The sequence below is a fragment of the Salmo salar genome, chromosome 19 (genome assembly GCF_965601325.2).
Source record: "Salmo salar chromosome 19, fSalSal1, whole genome shotgun sequence".
Lineage (NCBI taxonomy): Eukaryota > Metazoa > Chordata > Actinopteri > Salmoniformes > Salmonidae > Salmo > Salmo salar.
The window spans coordinates 45,776,446-45,796,263 of NC_138309.1; the positions used below are offsets into that span (position 1 = coordinate 45,776,446).

Here is a 19,818-nt window from a genome sequence, read left to right on the forward strand (position 1 = left end):
TACGTACGCCTAATAAAACTTGAATACTCTTAACACTGGTTACCCAACCTATACACTGGTTACCCAACCTATACACTGGTTACCCAACCTATACACTGGTAACCCAACCTATACACTGGTAACCCAACCTATACACCGGTAACCCAACCTATACACCGGTAACCCAACCTATACACCGGTAACCCAACCTATACACCGGTAACCCAACCTATACACCGGTAACCCAACCTATACACTGGTAACCCAACCTATACACCGGTAACCCAACCTATACACTGGTAACCCAACCTATACACTGGTAACCCAACCAATACACCGGTTACCCAACCTATACACTGGTAACCCAACATATACACTGGTAACCCAACCTATACACTGGTAACCCAACCAATACACCGGTTACCCAACCTATACACCGGTTACCCAACCTATACACTGGTAACCCAACCTATACACTGGTAACCCAACCTATACACTGGTAACCCAACCTATACACTGGTAACCCAACCAATACACCGGTTACCCAACCTATACACTGGTAACCCAACCTATACACTGGTAACCCAACCTATACACTGGTTACCCAACCAATACACCGGTTACCCAACCTATACACCGGTAACCCAACCTATACACCGGTAACCCAACCTATACACCGGTAACCCTACCTATACACTGGTAACCCTACCTATACATTGGTAACCCAACGACCCCTTTAAAAGCGTAAAGGGGATAAAGTCGTCCCCTAGCATTGCTGATGACCTCTTACCCTGCAGCCTTAGGAGAACAGAAGAACTATTGTGATGTTATCTGGACCTGGAGAGAAAGCTCCCCTATATATATATATATATATATATATATATATATATATATATATATATATATATATATATATATATATATATATATATATATATATATATATATATATATATATATATATATATATATATATATATATATATATATACACACACACACACACACACACACACACACACACACACACACACACACACACACACACACACACACACACACACACACACACACACACACACACACACACACACACACACACACACCCCCCCACCCCTTGGGTAAACAATCAGTGCTAACTGATTACAATGTTCTCAGTTGAAAACTCTACCTGGTGTATTTGAGTATGTCAAACTGACACACCCGAGAGGCGACATAGAAACACTGAACAACAGAAGAGAGGAGAGTCAATCAATCAAATGTATTTATAAAACCCTTTTTACATCAGCTGATGTCACAAAGTGCTATACAGAAACCCAGTCTAAAAACCCCAAACAGCAAGCAATGTAGATGTAGAGACTGAAATGGTACTCACGGTCATGACGGACTCGGTGGTCCTACGGTCCAGGGACTTGGCTCGTCTGAGAGGGGGCAGAGTGGAAGGGAAGTCCAGGCCCTGGCCCAGGTCATGTCTCTGCTCCTGAAACACACAATGTAACATCAACACTCCAGCAGCCATTTGGGTCAAAATTAGAGGTCGACCGATTAATCGGCATGGCCGATTAATTAGGAGCCGATTTCAAGTTTTCATAACAATCGGTAATCTGCATTTTTGGACGCCGATTACATTGCACTCCACGAGGAGACTGCGTGGCAGACTGACCACCTGTTACACGAGTGCAGCAAGGCGCCACGGTAAGTTGCTAGCTAGCATTAAACTTATTTTATAAAAAACAATCAATCTTATCATAATCACAAGTTAACTACACATGGCTGATGATATTACTAGTTTATCTAGCGTGCCCTGCATTGCATATAATCGATGCGGTGCCTGTTAATTTCTCATCAAATCACAGCCTACTTCGCCAAACGGGTGATGATTTAACAAGCATATTCACAAAAAAAGTACTGTCATTGCATCAATGTACCTAACCATAAACATCAACGCCTTTCTTAAAATCAATACACAAGTATATATTTTTAAACCTGCATACTTAGTTAAAAGAAATTCATGTTAGCAGGCAATATTAACTAGGGAAATTGTGTCACTTATCTTGTGTTCTGTGCAAGCAGAGTCATGCAACAGTTTGGGCCTCCTGGCTGGTTGCGAACTGTGTGAAGACCATTTCTTCCTAACAAAGACCGTAATTCATTTGCCAGAATTTTACAATTATGACTTAAGGATGCCACCCATTCAATAAAATACGAAACGGTTCCGTATTTAACTGAAAGAATAAACATTTTGTTTTCGAAATGACAGTTTCCAGATTTGACCATATTAATGACCTAAGGCTCGTATTTCTGTGTGTTTATTATATTATACTTAAGTCTATGATTTGATATTTGATAGAGCAGTGTGAGCGGTGGTAGGCAGCAGCAGGCTCGTTGGCATTCATTTAAACAGCACTTTCCTGCGTTTGCCAGCAGCTCTTCGCAATGCTTGAAGCACAGTGCTGTTTATGACTTCAAGCCTATCAACTCCCGAGATCAGGCTGGCAATAATATAGTGCCTATAAGAACATCCAATAGTCAAAGGTATATGAAATACAAATGGTATAGAGAGAAATAGTCCTATAATTCCTATAATAACTACAACGTAAAACTTCTTACCTGGGAATATTGAAGACTCATGTTAAAAGGAACCACCAGCTTTCATAGGTTCTCATGTTCTGAGCAAGGAACTTAAACGTTAGCTTTTTTACATTCCACATATTGCACTTTTACTTTCTTCTCCAAAACTGTTTTTGCATTATTTAAACCAAATTGAACATGTTTCATTATTTTTTTGAGACTAAATTGATTTTTATTTATGTATTATATTGAGTTAAAATAAAACTGTTCATTCAGTATTGTTGTGATTGTCATTATTACAAGTATATATATATATATATATATATATATAAAATCATCTGATTAAATCGGTATCGGCATTTTTCTGGTCCTCCAATAATCGGTATCGGCGTTGAAAAAGCATAATCGGTGGACCTCTAGTCAAAATGGTCAATATCTGAAGATAGGGGTCACAACAATGTATCATGAGCCTAATTCCGTTTCTCCTCCTCCCTGGAGTGTGCACTCGCACAGAACACTTACCTACCTCATGGATTTCAGAGGATCAAAACATTATACAACGGCCTTAACAATAGTTATTTATGTTTTTATGAACAGAACATCGACTCCTCCAATGTGAACAGTTTAACATATGCTAAAATCAGATATGATCTCTGCACAGCTGTCGTAAGAAGAACAAGTAATTTTTCTAATCAGAATCACACATCTTCTAACATGAACCTGAATACAACAGCATTTCACTGAACCATCACACATCTAACTTGAACTCAACAGCCTTTCACCAAAACCAGAGAGAACGGAAACAAAGACAACGCACTGACACAGAAGAAAACAAGCCCCATCCAGGAGCAGTGTGTGTCTCAGAAAGAACGAGAGAGAGAGAGAGAGAGAGAGAGAGAGAGAGAGAGAGAGAGAGAGAGAGAGAGAGAGAGAGAGAGAGAGAGAGAGAGAGAGAGAGATGGGAGTTTGTATGTGGTATGATGTTTACTATAAGCACCCTTTATTTGTGCTGAAAATGCCATACATGTTTGACAATAAAGACAGGACAAACTTGGTGTACAGGTTTTAAAAGTTTCTCTAAACAGTGGGGGGACAATTGCTCTCGTTCTGTTGTTATTCCTATTACAGAGGTTGGTTTATCCCGGCCGGACCGGACCAGGCCAGAGCGGAGCAGAGCAGAGCAGACCAGAGCAGGCCAGACCAGAGTCAGGGTTGGAAAGGGAAGTAAGTATCAGGGAAATCGAGCCACATAATGGAAACTGGAAATGAATACAGCACAAGCTCCTGATTTCAAAACAAAGAGACTGGAATATGTTCCGGGATTCTTCCAATGGCATTAAGGAGTACATCACATCAGTCACTGGCTTCATCAATAAGTGCATCGATGACGTCGTCCCCACAGTGACAGTACGTACATACCCCAACCAGAAGCCACGGATTACAGGCAACATTCGCACTAAGCGAACGGGTAGAGCTGACGCTTTCAAGGACCGGGACTCTAAACTGGAAGCTTAAGAAATCCCGCTATGCCCTCCGATAAAGCATCAAGCAGGCAAAGCATCAATACAGGACTAAAATCAAATCGTACTACACAGGCTCCGACGCTCGTCGGATGTTGCAGGGCTTGCAAACTACAAAAGGGAAGCACAGCCGAGAGCTGCCCAGTGACACGAGCCTACTAGAAGAGCTAAATTACTTCTACGCTCGCTTCGAGGCAAGTAACACTGAAACATGCATGAAAGCATCAGCTGTTCCGGATGACTGTGTGATCATGCTCTCTGCAGCCGATGTGAGTAAGACCTTTAAACAGGTCAACATTCACAAGGCCACAGGGCCAGACGGATTACCAGGACGTGAACTCCGAGCATGCACTGACCAACTGGAAAGTGTCTGCCTACATGTTTCAAGCAGACAACCATAGTCCCTGTGCCCAAGAACACTAAGTTAACCTGCCTAAATGCCTACCGACCTGTAGCACTCACGTCTGTAGCCATGAAGTGCTTTGAAAGGCTGGTCATGGCTCATATCAACGCCATTATCCAAGAAACCCTAGACCGACTCCAATTTGCATACCGCACGAACAGACACACAGATGACGCAATCTCTATTGCACTCCACACTGCCCTTTTCCACCTGTACAAAAGGAACACCTAACGTTGAAGTCAGAAGTTTACATACACCTTAGCCAAATACATTTAAACTCAGTTTTTCAAAAATTCCTGAAATTTAATCCAAGTAAAAATTCCCTGTCTTAGGTCAGTTAGGATCACCACTTTATTTTAAGAATGCGAAATGTCAGAATAATAGTAGAGAGAATTATTTATTTCAGCCTTTATTTCTTTCATCACATTCCCAGTGGGTCAGAAGTTTACATACACTCAATTAGTATTTGTTAGCATTGCCTTTAAATTGTTTAACTTTGGTCAAACGTTTCGGGTAGCCTTCCACAAGCTTCCCACAATAAGTTGGGTGAATTTTGGCACATTCCTCCTGACAGAGCTGGTGTAACTGAGTCAGGTTTGTGGGCCTCCTTGCTCGCACACGCTTTTTCAGTTCTGCCCAGAAATTGTCTATAGGAATGAAGTCAGGGCTTTGTGATGGCCCCTCCAATACCTTGACTTTGTTGTCCTTAAGCCATTTTGCCACAACTTTGGAAGTATGCTTGGTGTCATTGTCTATTTGGAAGACCCATTTGCGACCAAGCTTTAACGTCCTGACTGATGTCTTAAGATGTTGCTTCAATATATCCACACAATTTTCCTCCCTCATGATGCCATCTATTTTGTGAAGTGCACCAGTCCCTCCTGCAGCAAAGCACCCCCACAACATGATGCTGCCAGCCCCGTGCTTCACGGTTGGGATGGTGTTCCTCGGCTTACAAGCCTCCCCCTTTTTCCTCCAAACATAATGATGGTCATTATGGCCAAACAGTTCTATTTTTGTTTCATCAGACCAGAGGGCATTTCTCCAAAAAGTACGATCTTTGTCCCCATGTACAGTTGCAAACCATAGTCTGGCTTTTTTATGGCGGTTTTGGAGCAGTGGCTTCTTCCTTGCTGAGTGGCCTTTCAGGTGATGTCGATATTGGACTCATTTTACTGTGGATATAGATAATTTTGTAGCTGTTTCCTCCAACATCTTTACAAGGTCCTTTGCTGTGGTTCTGGGATTGATTTGCACTTTTCGCACCAAAGTATCTTCATCTCTAGGAGACAGAACGCGTCTCCTTCCTGAGCGGTAAGACGGATGCATGGTCCCATGGTGTTTATACTTGCGTACTATTGTTTGTACAGACAAACGTAGTACCTTCAGGCGTTTGGAAATTGCTCCCAAGGATGAACCAGACTTGTGGAGGTCTGAGGTCTTGGCTGATTTCTTTAGATGTTCCCATGATGTCAAGCAAAGAGGCACCGAGTTAGAAGGCAGGCCTTGAAATACATCCACAGGTACCCCTTCAAATTGACTCAAATGATGTCAGAAATTCAGAAATTCTAAAGCCAAGACACCATTTTCTGGAATTTTCCAAGCTGTTTAAAGGCACAGTTATCTTAGTGTATGTAAACTCCTGACCCACTGGAATTGTGATACAGTGAATTATAAGTGAAATAATCTGTCTGTAAACAATTGTTGGAAAACTTACTTGTGTCATGCACAAAGTACATGTCTTAACCGACTTGCCAAAACTATAGTTTGTTTACAAGAAATGTGTGGAGTGGACGAAAAACTAGTTTTAATAACTCCAACCTAACACGGAACCCAAACCGGCTGTGCGCATGCATACATCATGCATACATTTATTTTGTCCCCCTACACCAAACGCGATCACGACACGCAGGTTAAAATATCAAAACAAACTCTGAACCAATTATATTAATTTGGGGACAGGTCGAAAAGCATTAAACATTTATGACAATTTAGCTAGATAGCTTGCACTTGGTAGTTAATTTGTCCTACTTAGCTAGCTTGCTGTTGCTAGCTAATTTGTCCTGGGATATAAACACTGAGTTGTTATTTTACCTGAAATGCACAAGGTCCTCTACTCTTGACAATAAATCCACAGACAAAACAGTCAACCGAATCGTTTCTAGTCATCTCTTCCTTCACGCATTTTTCTTCTCTTGACTTTATATTCCGATTGGCAATTTTCATAAATTAGGTGCATTACCGCCACTGACCTCGTTCGTCTTTCAGTCACCCACGTGGGTATAACCAATGAGGAGATGGCATGTGGGTACCTGCTTCTATAAACCAATGAGATGGGAGAGGCAGGACTTGCAGCGCGATCTGCGTCAGAAATATAACTAATTTCTATTTTAGCACTTGGCAACGCAGACGCTCGTTGGCACGCTCGAGCAGTGTGGGTGCAATAATTGAATAACATAGATTTCTACATTATTTTGCGACGCGAGCGATGTGGTCAGCCTGTAAGTGTATGTAAACTTCCGACTTAAACTGTATGTGAGAATGCTATTCATTGACTACAGCTCAGCGTTCAACACCATAGTGTCCTCAAAGCTCATCACTAAGCTAAGGACCCTGGGACTAAACACCTCCCTCTGCAACTGGATCCTGGATTTCCTGACGGGCCGCCCCCAGGTGGTAAGTGTAGGGAACAACACATCCGCCACGCTGATCCTCAACACTGGGGCCCCTCAGGGGTGCGTGCTCAGTCCCCTCCTGTAATCCCTGTTCACGCATGACTGCATGGCCAGGCACGACTCAAACACCATCATTAACTTTGCCGATGACACAACAGTGGTAGGCCTGATCACCGACAACGATGAGACGGCCTATAGGGAGGTGGTCAGAAACCTGGCCGTGTGGTGCAAGGACAACAGCCTCTCCCTTAACCCGTTTAGGATAGGGGGCAGTATTTTCACGGCCGGATAAAAAACGTACCCGATTTAATCTGGTTATTACTCCTGCCCAGAAACTAGAAAATGCATATAATTATTTTATTTGGATAGAAAACACCCTAAAGTGTCTAAAACTGTTTGAATGGTGTCTGTGAGTATAACAGAACTCATATGGCAGGCCAAAACCTGAGAAGATTCCATACAGGAATGCCCTCTCTGACCATTTCTTGTCCTTCTATAGCCTCTTTATCAAAAATAGAGGATCTCTGCTGTAACGTGACATTTTCTAAGGCTCCCATAGGCTCTCAGAAGGCGCCAGAACAGGGAATGATGACTCTGCAGTCCCTGGGAAAAAACAGTAGGGCTTTTGGAAAGTGGTCGTTCTGACAACAATGACACGGGTGCGCGTGTGCATGTGAAGACTCCATTTTCTATTTTCAGTGTTTGAAAATAGAAAATGTCTCCCAGTCGGAATATTATCAGAATATTATCAGTATTTTCCGAGCGTTTGACATGCTTCGAAGTACAGTAATGGAATATTTTGAAATTTTTTGTCACGATACGCGCCGGCGCGTCACCCTTCGGATAGTGTCTTGAACGCAAGAACAAAATGCAGCTATTTGAATATAACTGGATTATTTGGAACAAAAACAACATTGGGTGTTGAAGTAGAAGTCCTGGGAGTGCATTCTGACGAAGAAGAACAAAGGTAATCACATTTTTCTTATAGTAAATCTGAGTTTGGTGAGTGCCAAACTTGGTGGGTGTCAAAATAGCTAGCCATGATGGCCGGGCTATCTACTCAGAATATTGCAAAATGTGCTTTCACCGAAAAGCTATTTTAAAATCGGACACCGCGATTGCATAAAGGAGTTCTGTATCTATAATTCTTAAAATAATTGTTATGTTTTTTGTGAACGTTTATCGTGAGTAATTTAGTAAATTCACCGGAAGTTTTCGGTGGGTATGCTAGTTCTGAACGTCACATGCTAATGTAAAAAGCTGGTTTTTGATATAAATATGAACTTGATTGAACAAAACATGCATGTATTGTATAACATAATGTCCTAGGAGTGTCATCTGATGAAGAGCATCAAAGGTTAGTGCTGCATTTAGCTGTGGTTTTGGTTTTTGTGACATTATATGCTAGCTTGAAAAATGGGTGTGTGATTATTTCTGGCTGGGTACTCTCCTGACATAATATAATGTTTTGCTTTCGTTGTAAAGCCTTTTTGAAATCGGTCAATGTGGTTTGATAAAGGAGAGTCTTGTCTTTAAAATGGTGTAAAATAGTCATATGTTTGAAAAATAGACGTTTTTGGATTTCTGAGGTGTTTGTAATTCGCGCCACGCTCTATCATTGGATATTGGCGAGGCGTTCCGCTAGCGGCACATCTAGATGTAAGAGGTTAACGTGATCAAGACAAAGGAGATGATTGTGGACTACAGTAAAAGGAGGACCGAGCACGCCCCCATTCTCAACAACGGGGCTGTAGAGGAGCAGGTTGAGAGCTTCAATTTCCTTGGTGTCCACATCACCAACAAACTAACATGGTCCAAGCACACCAAGACAGTCGTGAAGAGGGCACAACAAAACCTATTCCGCCTCAAGAAACTGAAAAGATTTGGCATGGGTCCTCAGATCCTCAAAAGGTTCTACAGCTGCACCATCGAGAGCATCCTGACGGGTTACATGACTGCCTGGTATGGCAACTGCTCGGCCTTTGACCGCAAGGCACTACAGAGGGTAGTGCGTACAGCCCAGTACATCACAAGGGCCAAGCTTCCTGCCATCCAGGATCTGTATACCAAAATTGTCAACGACTCCAGCCACCACAGCCAAAGACTGTTCTCTCTGCTACCGCACGGCAAGTGGTACCGGAGCGTCAAGTCTAGGTCCAAGAGGCTTCTAAACAACTTCTACCCCCAAGTCATAAGACTCGTGAACAGCTAATCAAATGGCTACCCAGACTATTTGCATTGCCCCCTGTGCTGCTGCTACTCTCTGTTATATTCTATGCATAGCCACTTTAATAACTCTACCTAGATGTACATTATTAACCTCAATTACCTCGACACCGGTGCCCCTGTACATTGACTGTACCGGTACAATCTGTATATAGCCTCCACATTGACTCTGTACCGGTACCCTCTGTATATAGCCCTGCTATTGTTATTTAATGCTGCTCTTTAATTACTTGTTACTTTTATCTCTTACTTCTTTAGAGATTTTCTTTAAACTGCATTGTTGGTTAAGGACTTGTAAGTAAGTGTTTCAGTGTAAGGTCTACACCTATTATATTCGGCGCACGTGACAAATACAATTTGATTTGACAGAGGGAGAGACAGAGTGTGTGTGTGTGTGTGTGCTTCATGTGCAACAGCTAACGTAATCTAGCTAAGCTATTTCATGTGATGTTGCTTGTAAAACACTGGGCTTTTAAACAAGTAGACAATGTCCTGTGTCAGCTAGGACAATCATATCTGAGCAGAGGCTTTTTTCCATAGTTAATAACCTCTTTTATCGACCTCAACTGCCTGGCGTTAAAGATCATAGTATCTGTACCACACACACACACACACACACGGTCCTGAAGTTGTACCTCTGTGTGGAAGCGTCTGTGTTCGCTGCGGCCCTGCCTGGCTCCTGTCCTCCCAGCCTCCTCTACCTCCATCCTCTCTGGATTCTCCAGCTCCAATGCCTCCAGCTTCTCTATCACCCCAGATCGGCTGGAACACACAGGGAACAAGAGTAGAGGTCAGAGGTGTAGGGTAGAGATCAGAGGTGAAGGGTAGAGGTCAGAGGTGAAGGGTAGAGGTCAGAGGTGAAGGGTAGAGGTCAGAGGTGAAGGGTCAGATGCCTTTATTTGAACTTTCATTACATCTTCATTCTTCCTGTGGATTAAAGAAATGGATACAGCGAAAGAGAATTCCTTCTCAGTGGAGAGAATAAAACAACTTTATTGGATAGTGCAGTTTTGTGTGTGTGTGCGTGTGTACATGTGCGCGTGTGTGCATGTGTGTTTGTGCGCGAGTAGGGGGGGTTGTTCACCAAGTAAACATAATCCACATGCATATAAATGAACATTACAATACACTGCTACATGAAACTGATTAACAGACATGATGACATTGAGAAGGACAGGCTCCTACTTCTGTGACCGTATTCAAACTTCCACACACAGATACACCGACAGCCTTGCTCCACACACAGATACACCGACAGCCTTGCTCCACACACAGATACACCGACAGCCTTGCTCCACACACAGATACACCGACAGCCTTGCTCCACACACAGATACACCGACAGCCTTGCTCCACACACAGATACACCGACAGCCTTGCTCCACACACAGATACACCGACAGCCTTCCTCCACACACAGATACACCGACAGCCTTGCTCCACACACAGATACACCGACAGCCTTCCTCCACACACAGATACACCGACAGCCTTGCTCCACACACAGATACACCGACAGCCTTGCTCCACACACAGATACACCGACAGCCTTCCTCCACACACAGATACACCGACAGCCTTCCTCCACACACAGATACACCGACAGCCTTCCTCCACACACAGATACACCGACTGCCTTCCTCCACACACAGATTTTGGTGCTCTCTTTCGATAAGGAGAATAATTTATTTACGGGGAGCGAGAGTCGCTTGGAAATATAAAAACTGAATTTTGGGGGGAATTGTTCCCTTATTAGGGGCATCCTCTGCGGTAGCTGGCTTCCATAAATGGCAACAAGCGAGGAAAGAAGAGAGAATGGAAGAGAGAGAGAGAAAGAGCTAGTCAGTCACATGACTTGTTGGCACCTTTACTGGCCACTGGGGTGAAGAGTGGCTGTGTGTGTTAGTTATACAGTACCAGTCAAAAGTTGACATACCTACTCATTCCATGGTTTTTATTTGTACTATTTTTACATTGTAGAATAATAGTGAAGACATCAAAGCTGTGAAATAACACATATGGAATCATGTAGTAAGCAAAAAAAAGTGTTAAACAAATTAAATATATTTTAAATTCCTCAAAGTAGCCACCCTTTGCTTTGATGACAGCTTTGCCCACTCTTTGCATTCTCTCAACCAGCTTCACCTGGAATACTTTTCCAACAGTCTTGAAGGAGTTCCCACATATGCTGAGCACTTGCTGCCTGCTTTTCCTTCACTCTGCGGTCCAACTCATCCCAAACCATCTCAATTGGGTTGAAGTCGGATGATTGTGGAGGCCAGGTCATCACTCTCCTTCTTTGTCAAATAGCCCTTGCACAGCCTGGAGGTTTAATGGGTCATTGTCCTGTTAAAAAATAAAATGATAGTCCCACTAAGCACAAACCAGATGGAATGGCATATCGCTGCAGAATGCTGTAGTAGCCATGCTGGTTAAGTCTGCCTTCAATTCCAAATAAAATCACTGACATTTTTTATTTATTTCCAAGCGACTCTCGCTTGAATTCATCTTGATCTCTGTGAAGCATTTATTTGGGCTGCAATTTCTGAGGCTGGTAACTCTAATGAACTTAACCTCTGCAGCAGAGGTAACTCTGGGAATTCCTCTCCTGTGGTGGTCTTCATGAGAGCCAGTTCCATCACTGCACTTGATGGTTTTTGTGACTGCACTTGAAGAAACTTTAAAAGTTCTTAACATTTTCCAGATTGACTAACCTTCATGTCTTAAAGTATTGAACTGTCATTTGTCTGTCATGTGCCGAATACAACAGGTGTAGACCTTACAGTGAAATGCTTACTTACAAGCCCTTAACCAACAATGCAGTTTTAAGAAAATCCCTAAAAAAGAATTAAGAGATAAGAATAACTAGTAATTCAAGAGCAGCAGTAAATAACAATAGCGGAGCTATATACAGGGGGTACCGGTACAGAGTCAATGTGGAGGCTATATACAGGGTGTTACGGTACAGAGTCAATGTGGAGGCTATATACAGAGGGTACCAGTACAGAGTCAATGTGTCAATATGCGGGGGGCACCGGTGTTGAGGTAATTATGTACATGTAGATAGAGTTACTAAAGTGGCTATCCATAGATAATAACAGAAAGTAGCAGCAGCGTGGGGGGGGGGGGGGGGCAATGCAAATAGTCTGGGTAGCCATTTGACTAGATGTTCAGGAGTCATATGGCTTGGGGGGTAGAAGCTGTTTAGAAGCCTCTTGGACCTAGACTTGGTGCTCCGGTACCGCTTGCCGTGCGGTAGCAGAGAGAACAGTCTATGACTAGGGTGGCTGGAGTATTTTACCATTTTTAGGGCTTCCCTCTGACACCGCCTGGAATAGAGGTCCTGGATGGCAGGAAGCTTGGCCCCGGTGATGTACTGGGCCATTCGCACAAGCTTCTGTAGTGCCTTGCGGCCGAGCAGTTGCCATTCCAGGCAGTTATGCAACCCGTCAGGATGCTCTCGCAGGTGCAGCTGTAAAACCTTTTGAGGATCTGAGGACCTATGTCAAATATTTTCAGTCTCCTGAGGGGGAATAGGTTTTGTTGTGCCCTCTTCACGACTGTCTTGGTGTGCTTGGACCATGTTAGGTTTGTTGGTGATGTGGACACAAAGGAACTTGAAGCTCTCAACCTGCTCCTCTACAGCCCCGTCGATGAGAATAGTGCACAATTTCCTGTAGTCCACAACCATCTCCTTTGTCTTGATCACGTTGAGGGAGAAGTTGTTGTCCTTGCACCACACGGTCAGGTCTCTGACCTCCTCCCTATAGGCTGTCTCATCGTTGTCAGTGATCAGGCATACCACTGTTGTGTCATCAGAAAACTTAATGAGGTTGGAGTCATGCCTTGCAATGCAGTCATGAGTGAACAGGGAGTACAGGAGTGGACTGAGCACGCACCCGAGGGGCCCCAGTGTTGAGGATCAGCGCGGCGGATGTGTGGTTACCTACCCTTACAACCTGGGGGTGGCCCGTCAGGGAGTCCAGGATCTAGTGGCAGAGGGAGGTGTTTAGTCCCAGCGTCCTTAGCTTAGTGATGAGCTTTGAGGGCACTATGGTGTTGAACGCTGAGCTGTAGTCAATGTATAGCATTCTCACAAAGGTGTTCCTTTTGTCCAGGTGGGAAAGGGCAGTGTGGAGTGCAATAGAGATTGCATCATCTGTGGATCTGTTGGTGCGGTATGCAAATTGGAGTGGGTCTAGGGTTTCTGGGATAATGGTGTTGATGTGAGCCATGACCAGCCTTTCAAAGCATTTTATGGCTACAGATGTGAGTGCTACGGGTCGGTAGTCATTTAGACAGGTTACCTTAGTGTTCTTGGGCATAAGGTGGTCTGCTTGAAACATGTTTGTATTACAGACTCAGACAGGCAGAGGTTGAAAATGTCAGTGAAGACACTTGCCAGTTGGTCAGCGCATGCTCAGAGTACACATCCTGGAAATCCATCTGGCCCAGCGGCCTGGTGAATGTTGACCTGTTTAAAGGTCTTACTCACATCGGCTGCGGAGAGTGTGATCACACAGTCGTCCGGAACAGCTGATGCTTTCATGCATGTTTCAGTGTTACTTGCCTCGAAGCGAGCAGTTATTTAGCTCGTCTGGTAGGCTTGTGTCACTGGGCAGCTCTCGGCTGCGCTTCCCTTTGTAGTCTGTAGTAGTTTGCAAGCCCTGCCACATCCGACGAGTGTCAGAGCCGGTGTGGTACGATTCGATCTTAGTCCTGTATTGACGTTTTGCTTGTTTGATGGTTCATCAGAGGGCATAGCGGGATTTCTTATAAGCTTCCAGTTTAGAGTCCCGCTCATTGAAAGCGGCAGCTCTACCGTTTAGCTCAGTGCGAATGTTGCCTGTAATCCATGGCTTCTGGTTGGGGTATGTATGTACAGTCACTGTGGAGACAACGTCATCGATGCACTTACTGATAAAGCCAGCGACTGATGGTGTACTCCTCAATGCCATCTGAAGAATCCCAGAACATATTCCAGTCTGTGTTAGCAAAACAGTCCTGTAGTTTAGCATCAGCTTCATCCGACCACTTTTTATAGACCGAGTCACTGGTGCTTCCTGCTTTAATTTTGCTTATAAGCAGGAATCAGGAGGATAGAGTTATGGTCAGATTAGCCAAATGGAGGGCGAGGGAAAGCTTCGTATGCGTCTCTATGTGTGTGTAGTAAAGGTGGTCTAGAATATTTTTCCCCTCTGGTTGCACATTTAACACGCTGATAGAAATGAGGTAAAACGGATTTAAGTTTCCCAGCATTAAAGTCCACAGCCACTCGGAATGCTGTCTCTGGATGAGCGTTTTCCGGTTTGCTTATGGTGGAATACAGCTCATTGAGTGCGGTTTTAGTGCCAGCCTCGGTCTGTGAACAGCTACGAAAAATACAGTTAAATTCTCTAGGTAGATAGTGTGGTCTACAGCTTATCATGAGATACTTTACCTCAGGCGAGCAAAACCCTGAGACTTCCTTAGATATCGTGCATCAGCTATTGTTTACAAATATGCATAGGCCCCCGCCCGTGTCTTACCAGAGGCTGCTGTTCTGTCCTGCCGCTAGAGTCTATAACCCGATAGCTGTATGTTCTTAATATCGTCGTTCAGCCACGACTCGGTGACACATAAGATATTACAGTTTTTAAATGTCCCGTTGGTAGGATATACGCGTTTTCAGTTCGTCCCATTTCTTTTCCAGCGATTAAACGTTAGCTAGCAGAACGGAAGGTATGGGCAGATAAGCCACTTGTCTCCTGATCCTCACAAGGCATCCTGATCTCTTTCCGCAAAACCTACGTTTCCTTTTCCAGTGAATCACGGGGATCTGATAAGACGGCAGCCCTCTTTGGCGCCAGAGGGTAGGGCTTATTCTCATTGTTTATTTGAGCTGTTCTTGCCATAATATGGACTTGGTCTTTCACCAAATAGGGCTATCTTCTGTATACCACCCCAACCTTGTCACAACACAACTGATCGGCTCAAACGCATTAAGTAAAGAAATTCTACAAATTAACTTTTAAAAAGCCAAACCTGTTAATTGAAATGAATTCCAGGTGACTACTTCATGAAGCTGGTTGAGAGAATGCCAAGATTGTGCAAAGCTGTCAAGGCAAATGGTGGCTATTTAGAAGAATCTCAAATATAAAATATGCTAATTTGTAGTAACTGTTTTGTTTACTACATGATTTCATGTGTTATTTAATAGTTGATGTTTTCACTATTATTCAACAATGTAGAAAATAGTAAAACTAAAGAAAAACCCTGGAATGAGTAGGTGTATCCAAACCTTTGACTGGTACTAAAGTGCTAGTTGGCTGCTGGGTTCCAGAGAAGCAGCGTTCCCAAATGAAACCAAATGGACCGTCAGTCTACTGGACGTCCCTGCCCTCGCCCTGCCCTCGCCTTGCCCTCTCTCTGCCCTCGCCCTGCCCTCGCCTTGCCCTCGCCTTGCCCTCGCCCTGCACTCGCCCTGCACTCGCCCTGCCCTCGCCTTGCCCTCGCCTTGCCCTCACCCTGCCCTCGCCCTGCCCTCGCCCTGCCCTCGCCCTGCCCTCGCCTTGCCCTCGCCCTGCCCTCGCCTTGCCCTCTCTCTGCCCTCGCCTTGCCCTCTCTCTGCCCTCTCTCTGCCCTCGCCTTGCCCTCTCTCTGCCCTCTCTCTGCCCTCGCCTTGCCCTCGCCCTGCCCTCGCCCTGCCCTCTCTCTGCCCTCTCTCTGCCCTCTCTCTGCCCTCTCGTTTCTCTTTTTCTTTCAGGACTAGTTTTGGATGAGGGGATGAGGGTTGGATCTGGGAGGAAAAGGATGAAGCACACCCCTGTGTGTGTGTGTGTGTGTGTGTGTGTGTGTGTGTGACCTCTTGACCCTTTCCTAGAACAGAGTCATGAACGGATGATGAGCGAATGGAAAATACAAAACCTGTTTATTCAGGATGTTTATGTTGAACCTCAGCCCTGATAAAACCACAGGGAAAGATTACAAGCAATAATCAACATAGTTCATTCCCATGGGAAGTATACTTGAACTGTGGAACGCAGAGATTCAGACATCTTACACTGTCTGGATTACACCAAATACAGCCTTTTCCTCTAGGACAGAGTCTGTGTATTGACGCAGATGTGTTGGGGGGATGTCACAAAGCTGTGTGTGTTTAGCAGCAGAGACCGTGCGTCATGGGATTCTCTACAGATGTCCTTCTGCTAGTCTAACCCAGCAGTCAGACAGTCCACTAACCTGGTTACCAGCCTATGTCAGTACCTGATTAACAGATAAAGCTTTACCTAGATAAATATATCCCAGGTAACAAACAGTGATTGCAGTCAGGATCACCTCCTCTCTGAACAAAGACAGGACAGACAGTCAGAAACTCCTACTCTCTGAACTAAGACAGGACAGACATGCATACAGGGGACAGTTGGTTGAACAGACGGGTAGACACCTCTTCTCAGGACTGAACATGGCCTCTCGAGTCTCTCTGAACTAAGACAAGACGGACGGACAGACAGACAGACACTCACCTCTTCTCAGGACTGAACACGGCCTCTCGAGTCTCTCTGAACTAAGACAGGACAGACAGGCAGGCAGGCAGACAGACTCACCTCTTCTCAGGACTGAACACGGCCTCTCTCTCCGAACTAAGACAGGACAGACAGGACAGACAGGCAGGCAGGCAGGCAGGCAGGCAGGCAGACCGACCGACAGACAGACTCACCTCTTCTCAGGACTGAACACGGCCTCTCTCTCCTCACCAGGACTCCTCACTCTGCTCCTCTTCTCTGCCTTCCTGGCCTCGGCCTCCAGCCTCCTGGACCGTGGAGTATCATGGTGCCCTCCCTGGGCCAGCCCTAACCGCCCTGCCAGATGGCTCTCTGTGCTGGCCACCGTGTTGCCGCTTGCATCAGAGTCCAGCGAGCTGACCGAGCCGCTGATGTGGGAGCCGTTGGACAGCAGGGAGCTGCCAGAGGGGAAGGGGTCGCTGGGGACCGGGGAGAAGCAGCGGGGCACCCCGCCCAGGCTGGAGCAGGAGCCCATGGGAGACAGGAGGTAGTGGTGGGCGAGGGGGACCGAGCCGTGGAGGCCACTTCGGTCCACCTCGTCACCGTTGACTGAGCCAGCGTCTGAGCCACGGCCCACGGAACCACAGTCACCTGGAAAAGGGTTGGGGTGGAGGGACGGAGACAGACAGATGAGATGATCTCTAAATTGTAATGTTATAATCTTCTACAGCTCTGTTGCTTGCAAACACCATTCCAATCCTTTCAGATATACCTGATGCAGCATGTACACTAGACTATAGATGGGGACTGTACTGTGGTTCCTCCATACCTATAGAGGGCTGTGGTGAGCCCAGCCTGGGGAGGTCAGGCGCAGGCCACAAGGCCACCCCCTCAGCCTCTCTGTGGCTCAGCTCCTCCTGCCAGATGATGGAGCTGGAGTCTAGAACCTTCTCTGAGCCCACTTCGGGGATACCTGATCCTTTCACTGCCACTTTTGCTGGTCCTGGCTCCTGAGAAGTGGTGGGCTCCACCTTGCGTTTCTTCTTCTGGTTCTGCTTGTTAGTCCTGGGATAGATCACCAGCTGTTCAGTCCATCTGGGCAGAGAGAGAGGAACAGAATGTTAGTCAGGGTTCTGGGATAAACCACCAGCTGTTAAGTCCATCTGGGCAGAGAGAGAGGAACAGAATGTTAGTCAGGGTTCTGGGATAAACCACCAGCTGTTAAGTCCATCTGGGCAGAGAGAGAGGAACAGAATGTTAGTCAGTGTTCTGGGATAAACCACCAGCTAGCTGTTCAGTCCATCTGGGCAGAGAGAGAGGAACAGAATGTTAGTCAGGGTCCTGGGATAAACCACCAGCTGTTCAGTCCAGGGCATTGAGAACACACACATACCAGACACACACTTACCCATTGATGATCTCTTTGTTCTCCCCTCGTATGAAGTACTCCTGCTCAGGAGTGATGATACAGAGAGCGTTCTTCTGGCCCGTCTTGGGCTCGGCGTCGATGACGTCAGTACACAGGTTCATATTCACCGTTCCCTGGGGAAGAGTGCTCGACTGGAGGGGGAAGAACAGACAAACAATATTCAGCCACAGGTAACGGCCAACATGACAGCATGTAGACCAGGGAAAATTCCAGCAGAACAAGACTAGAACCAAAACAATGATGAGAGGTTACTGCCCTGTAGCAAACTGGGAGCTATAGTTTACGTCTGATTAGTTCCTTTCAACAGCCGCAGTGGAAACTACAACTTCTGATAGGTTCAATGATTTCAGTCTGTGACAGGTGGGTCCAAGATCCCAGTCTGCGACAGGTGGGTCCTAGATCTCAGTCTGCGACAGGTGGGTCCTAGATCTGTCTGTGACAGGTGGGTCCTAGATCTCAGTCTGTGACAGGTGAGGTCTAGATCTCAGTCTGTGACAGGTGGGTTCTAGATCTCAGTCTGTGACAGGTGGGTTCTAGATCTCAGTCTGTGACAGGTGGGTTCTAGATGTCAGTCTGTGACAGGTGGGTTCTAGATCAGTCTGCGACAGGTGGGTCCTAGATCTCAGTCTGCGACAGGTGGGTCCTAGATCTCAGTCTGTGACAGGTGGGTCCTAGATCTGTCTGTGACAGGTGGGTCCTAGATCTCAGTCTGTGACAGGTGGGTTCTACATCTCAGTCTGTGACAGGTGGGTTCTAGATCTCAGTCTGTGACTAAGGGCAACATCTATCCGGAGCAGCTACATAAACTGATATACGGGTTCTCCAGTTCAGTCCTGTCCTGCTGTACTCTGCCTGTTACCAGACCCTGACAGTACTGTACTCTGCCTGTCCTGCTGTTACCAGACCCTGACAGTACTGTACTCGGTCCTGCTGTTACCAGACCCTGACAGTACTGTACTCTGCCTGTTACCAGACCCTGACAGTACTGTACTCTGCCTGTTACCAGACCCTGACAGTACTGTACTCTGTCCTGCTGTTACCAGACCCTGACAGTACTGTACTCTGTCCTGCTGTTACCAGACCCTGACAGTACCGTACTCTGTCCTGCTGTTACCAGACCCTGACAGTACCGTACTCTGTCCTGCTGTTACCAGACCCTAACAGTACCGTACTCTGCCTGTTACCAGACCCTGACAGTACTGTACTCTGTCCTGCTGTTACCAGAACCTGACAGTACCGTACTCTGTCCTGCTGTTACCCTGACAGTACTGTACTCTGTCCTGCTGTTACCAGAACCTGACAGTACCGTACTCTGTCCTGCTGTTACCAGACCCTGACAGTACCGTACTCTGTCCTGCTGTTACCAGACCCTGACAGTACCGTACTCTGTCCTGCTGTTACCAGACCCTGACAGTACCGTACTCTGTCCTGCTGTTACCAGACCCTGACAGTACCGTACTCTGTCCTGCTGTTACCAGACCCTGACAGTACCGTACTCTGTCCTGCTGTTACCAGACCCTGACAGTACCGT

The 19,818-nt window shown here is 45.7% G+C and overlaps 1 protein-coding gene across 2 annotated transcripts in view; it reads right to left on the reverse strand.

Annotated features, from left to right (window-relative positions):
• Positions 1–19,818, reverse strand: part of LOC106578848 (myosin phosphatase Rho-interacting protein) — a 75,065-nt gene that overhangs the window by 31,596 nt on the left and 23,651 nt on the right. For both annotated transcript variants that reach the window (XM_014158056.3, XM_014158057.3), the window contains exons 4-8: positions 18,267–18,418; positions 17,688–17,953; positions 17,074–17,509; positions 10,010–10,136; positions 1,355–1,459 (exon numbers count right to left, since the gene is read on the reverse strand). In XM_014158056.3, the coding sequence (XP_014013531.1) occupies positions 1,355–1,459; positions 10,010–10,136; positions 17,074–17,509; positions 17,688–17,953; positions 18,267–18,418 (1,086 nt within the window). The remainder of the gene's footprint in view (positions 1–1,354; positions 1,460–10,009; positions 10,137–17,073; positions 17,510–17,687; positions 17,954–18,266; positions 18,419–19,818) is intronic.